A 12,603-nucleotide genomic window follows, 5' to 3' on the forward strand; every position below is an offset into this window, starting at 1 on the left:
CGATGCTCTATCCACTGAGCCAAACTGGTTAGGGCCAAACCAAAGTCTTATACCCAACAGTGAGTAATCCAGAGGAAAATAATCTCAGTAGAGAGACCCCTATCTGGGAACCATTTCTGCCAGCAGGGGACATGATGGCAGACATCCGAGTTCAGCGAAGACGAGTGGCAGGAAAAAGTTAACACGGAGGAGAGAACTTGAGGAGGTCAGGTCACCTGCTGAGAGTGAGAAGCGGCGGGATGGAGCTCATTTTCAGTTCAACAATTACATACTGGACATCTCCTATGTGCTACGTACTAAGACAGACTAGTACTGCATACATATTGTCTGGTTGTGGGAAATATTACACAAGCAATTACAACGCAGCTTAAGAAGTTTACCTATGAGCACACAGGAGAAGCACACCTCCCAGACTGAAGGTTTCAGAGAACACCTACCAGAGGAAGTGACATTTACGATAGTGAGGGATGTCTGGCCGGTGTGGCTCAGTGGTTGAGCGTCGACCTACGAACCAGGAGGTCACGGTTCAATTCCCGGGCGGGGCATATGCCCGGGTTGTGGGCTCAATCCCCAGTGTGGGGCACACAGGAGGCAGCCGATCAATGATTCTCTCTGATCATTGATGTTTCTATTGCTCTCTCCCTCTCCCTGTCTGAAATCAATAAATAAATATGTATTTTTAAAAGACAGTGAGGGATAAGGAAAATAAAAAAAGACTGAGGCAAGAGGGTTAAAAACCCAAGAACAAAAAAAATTCAGGCAACATGTGGCTGGCACAGGGACAGGGAAAGAGAGGGGGAGCAGCCAGCAGGAGGAACAAGGGACCTGTGAGCATGCTCAGTACTTGTGCCTTTACCCTTTGGGCAATGGGGAACCCTCAACTGTCTCAGCATGAGTGCACCAAAGCACCTCGGCTCCGAGTCCAACATCTTCCCCTGCAAACCTGTTGGTGCTCACCACTTCCTTCCCAGCATCTCAGTGTCTGGCATAAAGTAGGTGCTTAATGAAACAAGTGTTTGCTGACGGAGTGACACAGGAGATTTACTTGAAAGAGCATGCAAAGGAAACACGGAAGGATCCACAGCAACTTCGGTGGTTGTTACTTCAGGTGAGAGAGGGGATAAGACAAGGGCGGAGTGGCGGCTTTAATTTCATCTAAAATATCTGACGAATTATGAAAGAGAAATCTGAACCAGATGTGACTAAATGAGATTATCTCCTAAAACTGGATGATGCTCAGATGAATGTCAGCTTTATGACGCTGCACCTATGTTTGAAATGTGCAAAATAAACCAAGACAGAGAAGACAGGTGTTTCAGCACCTAGCGTCTTCCACATGCTAAGCACTTAATAACTGGCAGCCACTGTAATGCTGATGATCACAGCGCCCGCCGGTGAAAGTGGTCACGGCACGCTGACATGCTTTCCCAGGGCTCACTCTAATAACTGACGAGCGGGCTCCTTATAGCCAGAGAGGGCATGTAGGGGTTTGGTTTCATGAATCACAACATGGGTAATCCATGTAATGTAAACATACACATAATCCTCCTCTTTAAAAAACTTCTTGTTCATCGCTGAAAATTAACTTGTTAAAAATAGGGCTTTATGCCCTGACCGGGTTTGGCTCAGTGGATGGAGCGTCGGCCTGCGGACTGAAGGGTCCCAGGTTCGATTCCGGTCAAGGGCATGTACCTGAGTTTCGGGCACATCCCCAGTGGGGGGTGTGCAGGAGGCAGCTGATCGATGTTTCTCTCTCATTGATGTTTCTAACTCTCTGTCCCTCTCCCTTCCTCTCTGTAAAAAATCAATAAAATGTATATTAAAAAAAAAATAGGGCTTTATAACATAGTATCAAGTTATTAAACATGCAGAATGTAGCTTATAATTTCTTCCTTACTCAGAATATTAAATAGACTCTCCACAAAAAAAGACAGCGATCATTCTGGCTGCAGTGCAGAAAATGAAACAGAAGGTAGCACAAAAAGGATTAGAACAGTGGCTGCGGAGAAGCTGAGAGAGGAAAAGATGGTGATGACATAACTCACATCCTCCAGAAGGTCCTCGGGCAGACTAACCCTGGTGTCCCCCAGGAGGCAGTCCTCCATAATCCGTGCGCCATGGCTGTCTCCACACGGACCCAGTTCCAGGGGGTCCGTGAGCATATGGTCCAAGGAATCCATTTTTTATGTTCCCCGGGGAATCTAGACAAACACAACAGGCAGTCATACCTTGAGACAGAAAGGCAGAAATCCGGGGGACCTGGCGGACACACTCCTTCAGAAAATATTGTGGCCAGAAAATATTCCACCTCAAATTCCTTATCTTCCCTCTTTATCTCTTATCTTCACACCCTAACTACAGCTGAACAGCTTTTCTCCCTCCCTCCCACCACTCCATATTCATCTAACTTTCAAATTTATCAGACTTCCTCTAACTCCCAAATTTATAGATTTTCTAACTTCACTTTACACATAACCAAAAGGAGACTTGCTGAAACGGATCAGCAGAGCGCGTAATTTAGACTTCTAGACTTCCCAGGCCAATCGTATCTCCACTATAACATAATTTAACAATGGTTTTTTTTTTAGCAATTAAATCTTTGTTCTTCCACAAAAGAAAATTCACACAGACTAACTAATAAAGCTCAGACACTAACAATACGTTATTTAATGAGGGCCTACCAGCTGCCAGGGCTTTTCATAGATCTCATTTACTTCTTACAACTGTGAAAGACGGGGTTATTACACCTATTCTACAGACAGTAAAACAAGGACAAAGTAGATAAGTAACTCGCCTAACCCCAGGGATAGGACTGAGGCTCAGGTCTGCCTGGCTGCAGAGCCATTTCTTAACACTACACACAATACACCCTATCTAAACTTCCAATTTAAATCATGAAAAGGGAGCATTTTATGATGGCTTTATTCATCCAAATAAACTCCAGAGGCTCCAAGACCCTGACTGTGACCATCTGTAACGTGGAGGCCAACCCACCTTCAGTCAGTCCATCTGATTTTTATAACCATGTAAATGTAATGCTATTTTTCTCCTTCCTGTAATAACTGAACACAGCTGGCCACCTTTAGAAAAGTACAGATTAAAACATTTCACAAGGCTGAGGGCTAGAATCCACGTAAAGCAGCGGCCACCGGATTGAACAAAGCTCTCAGGAACAAGGAGCCTGAACTCCATCACTCGAAGAACACTGGCTAAGTCCATGCTCTATTTCCTATTCCTACCAAACGGGCTAGCAATAACAAGCACAGTAAAATGGAAAGAAAAAACAAAACAGACTACAAACCAAAACACCAAACTTCTAATCTCAGTGACTCTGGACAAATCTTACCTCGCCAGTTGTCAATTGACGAAGGGTAGTTGGACCAATCCTGGATTCCTGCAATGAATAATCTCTAGATGGATGAGTTTCCGTGACTTAACGCAGTCACGTAACGTAGTAATGCAATGACTTCTCATTCTGAAATTCTCAAACGATAAAACAGCAAGCCTGTAAATTTACTATTAAAAGGAGCACCTCCCCACTAAATTATTTCAAGTTATCTTGAAGCCATTTCAGATCTATCTGAGACCCAGCGAATGGGTTAGTGTGGAACCAATCAGCTGTGTACCCCGCCAGCCACGGTGCATTACAATACCCTGAACATCCACTGCGCTAAATGACTGAAGCAGGTGAGCAAGCACAAGACATATGCGTTTAACAAACCTTTGAAATAGAAAAGAAAAAAAAAATGTAGCAGCAACCTGATGCTGAGGGTCAAGTCCTCATTTAAAAGCACTGACATGCAGCTGGGTACGAGCTGCAAAGCCAGCGTCCCACCTGACTCTCAGGGGGCTCACCTGTTTCCCAGCTTGCGCACAAGTGTCTGCAATTCGGTGGACGTGGAGCTGAATTGAATCTTACCCAGGGGCAACCTTTGCCCTGCTGCTATTCTAAATAAGCTCTCCAAATACAAAAAGCAGGCAGCTGCCAGAGGCTGGCACCCCGGAAGCCGAGGATTTCTAAGTCTTGGGGCATGTGGACCTCTTTACTAGACCAGGAAGACCTCTCCCAATGGCCTTTCCTCTGCACCAGGGCTAACCAACCCCCCCCGCCTCCCCAAACAAGCTAAACCTTAGGCTCCTTCCGGGGCCACCCCCGGCTCCAGATCCCTCGTCCCTGCAGCAAAGCCTCCCCTAGCCAACCCCGCCCCAGCCCGAGGCCCAGGTCCCGCCCTTCCAATCTGCACCTCGGCGCCCAGGCCCCTCCGCCCCAACCCTAACCCCCTCCCACCCGGGCCGCTAGCTCCCACAGGCCCGCTCCCCGCCACATGCCCACCGGAACAGCGATCCTCGGAGACCCCAGCACCTCCCTCCCTCCGCTCCCCCGCAACGACTTAACCCTGTGGCCGCCTAGGGCCCGCCCTCACCTCGGCCGCAAGCGCGGGCCTCGTTGCCCGCTGCGATCCTCGGCCCGCGGGCTCCAGGACGCGCTCGCCCTCGCAAGGCGTCTCTATGCGTGCACGCTCCGGGCTCGGGCGGCGGAAGGGGCGGGGCCTTGGACACCGGGGGCGGGGCCTGGGACGTCGGGGCGGGGCTGCGTGAGGCGGGGGCTGCGGGGGCGTGTCTCTGGGCGGGGCCAGGGCGGTAGAGAAGCGGAGCGAAACCTGGGGCGGGGCCGGAACTGGGGCGGGGCGGGGCCGGACCTGGGGGCGGGGCGGAGCCGGACCTGGGCGGGGCGAGGCCTGGAGCGGCAGCCGCTCTCTCCGCTGTGTCTCAGGATGCAATTTGCAATCAGCTTGAAGGTCGCACCTGGTTTAGAAGTTTCTGGAGGGCAGAGGCGGTGTCGATAGTTTTTACCTGGCCGCGAATTGAGGCCCCAAAACCCGAGTCACTGAATGCAGGTTTATTAGGTAAGGTTTGCAGAGAGCATACCTTGCTCCAGGCACTATGCTAAGCATTTTCTATCCACTATCTTTGTGCTACAGCTGCATTTTTAGTGCTATGCACTATTCCCATTTTGAAAAAACAGCGGTTTCTCGAGTTTCATTGAGGAGAAAGGCGACTGGAGCCTATTCCCCGCCCCCCCGCCCCACTCCCCGTCGCCTCCCCCCGCCCCCCCCCCCCGCCCCGACTAGGACCCTGGATGTCGAAAAAAGTATACACACTGAAGAAATACATTTTAAATTAAACTGGATAACGTTCCTCTTGTTAAGAATCTATGTCTCTTTCTTCTTACTCACTGGCTCTTAGAATGGCTTCAGACTCCACAGCTACTCCCGTCAGACGTGCAGAGATCATCCTCAGTTCTCTCTTTATTTTATATAAAGTTTTTAAAAATATGTCTATTGATTTCAGAGAGGAAGGGAGAGGGAGAGAAAGATAGAAACACCAATGATGAGAGAATCATCCATCCGCTGCCTCCTGCACGCCCCCCACCGGAGGTGGAGCCCACAACCCCCGCATGTGCCCTGACAGGGAATCCAATGGTGACCTCCTGGTTCCTAGGTCCACGCTCAGCTACTGAGTCACACCGCCGGGCCTCAGTTCTCTTGCTCAGATACAACCATGTCAGAGAAGCTGGAGGGCCCCCAAAAATATCCCTCCCTTTTTGGAAAGTAGAAGTTTAAAAAGAAAGCCTCCTCTCAGCTCCCTTGCTGGCTGCAAGCCTGCCCTTAGTTCCTGTTAGAAAGTTGGTAGGTTCTTCAATTAGAAACCACCAAGTGAATAAGCAGAAGAACATCATTCCACAGCCGTCATCCACAAATTCTCTCACAGGGAGTCTGACCAGACCACAGTGAATCCAAGAGTCAAAACACCGTAAGTTGTAATAGTAGAAAAAAAAAAAAATTAACAGTCTCAGTAGCTCTTGAAGCTTCACACATACAAACAAGGAAGATGTTTATTTAAAAAAATATTTATTAATTTTTACACCTGCTGAGTAGCACAAGACTATTAACACTATAACTCACTGAATGTACAATAAATGTTCACATTTAAATAACAGGATAGGGTCAACATTTTCAACCCGGGGCGGGGGGGGGGGGGGGGGGGGGGTCGGCTTTAGCATCTCATCAAGTGCTTCTTAGCCCTAAGAGTTTTTTGAAAGGATAATTGGAAATTTAAAAAAAAAACAACAATTCAAGAATCAAAATAATAGTTTTTTTTTTCCTGGATAACAGGAATTTTACATGATAAAATGTCTACTATGTGGGCACAAATCAAGCAATAAAAATGTAAAATCTATGTTACTCCAAAATTTACACTGCACTGATTGAAGTCTACAGTGCCAATGTGTCTTAGGAAACAGAACAATATAAACATTGGCTACAAACATTTTCCCCCAAAATTGGGTCTTCGGATGACTTATACTCTGCCATCTCTTCAAATCCAAGTCCTTTTGGAAATTTATTACCTTGGATGGATGTGCGGAATACCTGATCTTAAAGCAGTGTTATTTGGCTTGACTGCCACCTGTATCTCTGGTGGATAATACACAAATTAGTTTTAGAGATTTACTTATTCCACATAAGGACAAAAGAAAGAAAGAAAAAACAAACTTAGATAGGAAATAGACAAAGAGGTCCTTCCACATTTCCTGTGTATTTTAAAACTTGAAATAACTGGTATAAAATGAACATTCCATTTAGTGGTAGTTTTCTATATTAATCAATGTTACTCCTGAGGGGAGGAGGGGGAGGTACCTTGCTGATTCAAATTAAAAAGGACCCAAGAGAGCCAAATTGAAGGTATTAAAACTAAACTGGGTCTTTGGGAAAGTGTAGTATTCTTCACCTAGCACGTCATTCTAGACTGGATCCTAGGATATGCACAATCATTACAACGTGGGACTGTGGCACCCAGAGTCTCTACTTCGTCATTCAGGGTCAATATTTTCTATTAAAAATATTGACATTACCTCTTTGTTACCAAAGATACAGAGTCCATGTTCAGTTTCTACACATTTCCCAAGTAACTTTTCTCAAGTTCCTTAGTGCCCAAACTTTCAGGGATAAATCGATAAATGAGGTCTCAGAAATAAAGTGCAAAAATCTACATATTAGTAAAGTTATTTCAATAGAATCGTTTACTTTTCAGAAAAGTTATCTTTACTATAAAGAAGCTACTATACTTAATTGATAGAACCAGTTTTTACCCAGAAATGTAAATAAAATAAATGAACTTCATTTGAAATTTAAGTCAGGTCTTTCTGTTCTGCAGTGAGAAATTCTACCAGCAGTAATTATTCTAAAAATGTGTTAGTATATCACAAAAAGTTGTTAAAATACATACTGATCTCTGCAGTGTTTTCTGTGTACAATTGGAATGTAGAGTAAAAAGGAGGGAAATGTTTCCCCCCGCTGAATTCATAGCTAACAAAGAGGAATGCATATAAGCAAAACTATCACTGAGGCAGATTTTTTTTCCCTTTCCCTACTGATAGTGTAATAGTCATAAAGATCGGATTTCTTCCAGATCCCTTAATGCAGTGATTTTCAACCAGTGTGCTGCAAGAAGAATTTTTAAAACATTCAATACCTGACTATTTAGTCAGGGGCACTGGCCTCTTCTCAGATTGTCAAATAAAAAAATGACAACAGCCAATACATCAATAGCCGTCTGGTATGAAGGCTCTGCCTTGAACCATAAATACAGTGTCCCCCCCAAAAATGTATACACACTTGAACAGCTGATAGCTCAATTTTGCAAGGGAGATGTATTACAATAAACATTGCCTTTATAATAATCCAAAGTAGGTGGATACATTTTGGGGGGACACCCTATATATAGATCATGTAATAATTAGTTGCATCTTATTGGTCGCATTGCATAATAAGGTTTCAACTGATTGGTTAGTTCTTAGTACCAGAAATCTTTATATACAAGCAAAAAGGTAGGTAATTATTATTTTTTTTTGTAAATCAAAATTATACCTTTTTTTGTCATATTGGCAAAAAAATATAGTTTTTGGTGTGCCACAGAATTTTAGTGACTAGTTTATGTGTGCCATGAGATGAAAAAGTTTGAAAATCACTGCCTTAATGTATTATAAATGGTCCCCACGTTCTTATTTTACCCCTAAGTGTGAAGTTGGTCATACCCAAGGGTCCAGATGAGTTGTAGTATGTTTAAGGTAAGAGTGGAAAGAAATAAGGAGGGCCACCTTTTCCATCCAACCTCACAGAATGTTCATTTTAAGAAAGCATTAAAAATTCTAAAATACACTGAATGCTGTGGGCGAGGGCCGAATATACACCTGTTAAGAGAAAGGAATTCAGCCTTTACCAATGAATGGTATGGATCCTGCAAGGCAGGACAAGGTTTCAGTGCTTCTCACTTTATATACATATATACCGTCTCCGTCATTTCACTGGGTACAGCTATCTCTAGTATCTCCTTATTACAACCGCATCAGAGAATGGTGGCGATGCTTTAGTGCAGAAGTTTACACTCTGCTGACATCAGGCAACCTTTTTCTTACAGGGAGTCCACCGTTGCAGACTAATAGTGTAAGATCCAGCAGAACATGGTCTCTTGGCCTTATGTGCTGAGGGGAGTATCTCTGGGAAGTACTACCAACCGCCCAACAATGATTTTTCCTAAAAAGGCAAGCCGTTGTTTTTTCAATCAGCAATAAAAAAAATTTAGGCGACAGTTTTCCCTTCAGAACATCACTGTCACCCTTTGTTTCAACATTGTTATTTTCATAGTCAATAGGCCCCCTTGGTTAAGTTCCCGCAAACTCAAAAGATGAAGCAGTTCTGACCTAACATCGACCCATAAAATGCCCCTTCTCCTTTGGTGCCACAGCTTGGAATGAAATCCATGGCCATGGACTTGTCACACCCTTTCTCCACCTTTGGTACAAACACGATACGCCACTTAATAGTTCCACAAAGGAAAAGTAAGGCTTATCAATGCATTAAAAACAACAACCCACGAACAAGGTGAAATGTCTCCATCTTGAACTCTACTTGCCCCTGAAAGACCTCCATTCCACAACAGCAACTCCTAGGGTTCCAAGAGTCAATTTGGTGAAGGTGGCCTTGACCAAATAAACCCCAGTCAATTGTACGAGTGTCCAAACGGTAACCTCCAAACTCTTGAGTGGATGACAAATTGTAAAAAAGAGTTGGAAGTGTCAGAAGCTTTCCGATTTATGAATGAGAAAAGACATGATGTGACTGTAGGTTCTAGCTCAAGGGTGGCAGTTAAGGTTTCGTGATATGCACTTCCCTGCTCCCGTTCCCGTTGGTGGTGGTGGTAATGATGTACTGTGTGGGCTGCTGTTGGCTGGTGGTCTGGGCGTCCAAGTCACTGTGCGGCGTTGGCTGAACCTGGACTGCCCCAGAGAGGGCAGAGGCTTGCTTTTCCTCCAGTTCCGGTTGACTTTCTGATAACACATAATGACCCTAGAGCAGGAAGAAAGGGTCTTTAGAAATCTGAGGCCTAATGGGGGCAGGGGCTCCTGGGGACAGAAAGAGGGAGGAATCTGTGAAGAAATGTTACAAGGGGAACTAAAATAGGCACGTAGGGGAGGTGCCCTACCAAAGTGTTTTGGGGAGAATGGGTCAGTCACAGTAATTGACGACAAAGGTGACTTAGGAGGGGTCCTTAGTTATTCTACCAAAAGATACAGTGAGAGACAGAGCTTGGCATCACAATGGTAACCTACATGGCAAACAAAACATTTGCCCTTGTACTACTCTTAAGAATTTGGATTTCTAAAATAAGATTGCTATCTGTCCATTAAACTTTAAGATTAATATAAAATTAATCAAAGAAAAATTATCATCTAAAGCAAGCATGTCAAACTCAAAGGCTTACACAGGCCAAACAAATGAGGTATGTGGCCCTCGGGCCGCGAGTTTGACATGCTTGATCTAAAGTCTCGTTAAAGAGGCAGAACAGCCCCCAAGACAGGTAGTTAAGATCAACTGTTCCCAGACTTCAGAATTTCAAAAACCGGCAAAATTAAAAGTGGCCAAAACCGGTTTGGCTCAGTGGATGGAGCGTCGGCGTCCGGACTGAAGGGTCCCGGGTTCGATTCCGGTCGAAGGCATGTACCTGGGTTGCGGGCACATCCCCAATGGGAGATGTGCAGGAGGCAGCTGATCGATGTTTCTCTCTCATCGATGTTTCTGACTCTCTATCTCTCTCCCTTCCTCTCTGTAAAAATCAATAAAATGTATTTATAAAAAAAAAAAATTAAAAGTGATAATAAATGTTTCCAAACGTTATCTTGCCAAGCAAAGCCATTTTTGAAATGCTGCTGTCAAACGAAAGACGCTTTAACCCTCAAAAGCATAGGAAGAGCACAGTTTTAGAATAAAGCCCTTACATTGAATACATTAGCTTCATGAAAATATACACTGTCTCTCTATTTCCTCATTTTCCCTCTAATAATGAAGTCTCCCCCATAGACTGCAGCTAGCTATATCCTCACGTTAACATTTTTAAGAAAAAATGAGGACAGAAGGGGGATTAGCTAGCTACTAGGCTGAGAAAAAAGGAAGTCACAGAGCAAAGCCGGTGTTGCTCAGTGGTTGAGCATCTACCTATGACCCAGGAGGTCATTGGTTTAATTCCCGGTCAGGGCACATGCTTGGGTTGTGGGCCCAATCCCCAGTGTGGGGCATATAGGAGGCAGTTGATCGATGTTTCTCTCCCATCGATGTTTCTCTCTCTCTATCCCTCGCCCTTCCTCTCTGAAAATCAATAAAAATTTTTTAAAAAGGCACAGTTTGAAAACTCAAGCATTGGCCTTTTCAAGCAATGCTCAAAAAAAAGCCATAGCCAAATACCCATTTGATTGATCTAGGGCTGTATGCTCTGAGACTACGCTCATCACACAACTATGATTATGATTTGGTTTCCCATATGGGTCTGGTTCTCAACCTAGGGTACATAGTGGACTTGCGAGAATCTATGAATTCCCCAAAATATACATTAAATTTGTGTGTATGTATATTGTGGTGAGGGAGGGGGCATCTTTGGCTATAATCCGATTCCCAAATAAGTTCCTGGGTAAAAAATGGTAGAGTCACAGGAAGCAGAAATGTCATTGATCATTACCATTTTACATTAGTTATTGTTTTTGTTGACAATAGTGTTACTCTGGATTACACATCTCTCCTCAGTCTGGTTAATGTGAGTTTGGATGCTAAAAAATGAGTGAGCTCTCAGTATGCCTTGAAAAAAAAAAATCAGGTTTTTGAGGCCACTAGACTATCCTGCTATGTTTTGAGGCTTCTTGGGAATCAGTCTTCCCCTGAAACATCCTGCTATTCCTATCAACTTAAGAGTATTTTCCTTACCTTAAATTTATATACTCTGTTTTCTAATAACTTAGAGGCAGGCCAGAATAAACCAGTGAAGATAAAAACAGAGGTAGCAGATACAATCAATGCTGACCTGCCCAATCTAAATATAGTGAGAGAATTTATGGTAATGTTTTTCACCCTGGGATGGCTGAATTGTTTAAAATAGTTTGAAAGAGCTCTATAATAGATACATTATGCCATTCTCTCCCAACCCAAATTGATAACCAACAGTAATGACAGCTCATATACATTCCAAGGAGCACATAAAAAGGTGATAAATTATGAATCCATATGTATATGGATCTAGGAGGTTCATTATAATTATACATAGGATAGGTATTTATTGATCATTTACTATAGCCCAGCCTCCTGTGCAAGGCACTGAGAATAAAGAGATAAGGACCAAGACCCGGCTTTCAAGGAATTCATCACCTACTGAGAAAAGATAGACAGTAAACCGATAGTGAAAATAAACTGTGACAGGGTTAGAATACAGCTCCACAAGTTGTAAGGGGAGCACAGGAGAGGTACTTCTAACTCAGACACTGCAGGTTGGGGAGTAGAAGGCAGGGGAGGGGAGTCGGGTGCAGTAGGGTGGACAGGAAACCCCTCGCGAGCACACAGCTTACCGGAGTCACCGCCTTCACTTGGCCAGTTGTGACTGGAGTTGCCACACCGCTATCTGTAATCACAAACTGTCCTGGGGGGAGCGTCATCATCTGAATCTCGGATGCTGAAAAACAGGAAATATGCGTATTCCAGTGGTCTCAGCTTTTAATACAAGTTGTAGACAAAAACCCTAACACGTGACCACCTTCCCCACCGAGACACTGCCATGGATTTGCTTGCTGAGAGAGTCTTATGATGATGTGATTTTTTGATATAGTAAAAGTACCTCTGGCACAAACTGCCCACATGAAGGTTAGTAGAGTTACCAAATATTACAGGCGATCAATGCACCTCCCTCAACTGTGGCTTCTGAATATCCATAAAGACAAATACACAACAGCTTTTTAAAACCCTGAAATAAAACACAAAAACTTACCTATTAGCTTAATATTTTTTATCTCTTATATTCACATCTGAATGAGTAGCACAATGTATCCACTATTGCCCAGCCATCATGAATTAACCTAACTTGAGTTTTATTTCACCAAAGTTCACCCTAGCACCCAGTTGAGTCTCTGAGTAATATTTTCTACTAAAAGGGACCAGAGCTTCTTGGGAAAATGGCTGATTCCAGATCTGGGGCAGAAAATATATAAGATGAACCTAGAACATGGTG

At 44.0% G+C, this 12,603-nt stretch overlaps 2 protein-coding genes across 6 annotated transcripts in view; both read right to left on the reverse strand.

The window, feature by feature from the left end:
- NFRKB (nuclear factor related to kappaB binding protein) overlaps positions 1-4,506 on the reverse strand; it is a 34,149-nt gene extending 29,643 nt beyond the window's left edge. For 3 of the 5 annotated variants that reach the window (XM_070399682.1, XM_070399681.1, XM_070399677.1), the window contains exons 1-3: positions 4,425-4,489; positions 3,347-3,483; positions 2,046-2,201 (exon numbers count right to left, since the gene is read on the reverse strand). In XM_070399682.1, the coding sequence (XP_070255783.1) occupies positions 2,046-2,180 (135 nt within the window). In that variant the 5' untranslated portion in view covers positions 2,181-2,201; positions 3,347-3,483; positions 4,425-4,489. Of the gene's footprint in view, positions 1-2,045; positions 2,202-3,346; positions 3,484-4,424 lie in introns of all 5 variants that reach the window. The other 2 variants (XM_070399678.1, XM_070399680.1) reach the window with 2 other exon arrangements.
- Positions 4,507-5,920: 1,414 nt separating this feature from the next.
- PRDM10 (PR/SET domain 10) overlaps positions 5,921-12,603 on the reverse strand; it is a 79,800-nt gene continuing 73,117 nt past the window's right edge. Inside the window, exons 21-22 of the mRNA XM_070399382.1 lie at positions 11,948-12,051; positions 5,921-9,407 (exon numbers count right to left, since the gene is read on the reverse strand). Of these exons, the coding sequence (XP_070255483.1) occupies positions 9,207-9,407; positions 11,948-12,051 (305 nt within the window). The 3' untranslated portion in view covers positions 5,921-9,206. The remainder of the gene's footprint in view (positions 9,408-11,947; positions 12,052-12,603) is intronic.

Source organism: Myotis yumanensis, unplaced genomic scaffold (genome assembly GCF_028538775.1).
Source record: "Myotis yumanensis isolate MYYU_CA2020_CCGP unplaced genomic scaffold, mMyoYum1.0.hap1 SCAF_19, whole genome shotgun sequence".
Taxonomy (NCBI): Eukaryota; Metazoa; Chordata; class Mammalia; order Chiroptera; family Vespertilionidae; genus Myotis; species Myotis yumanensis.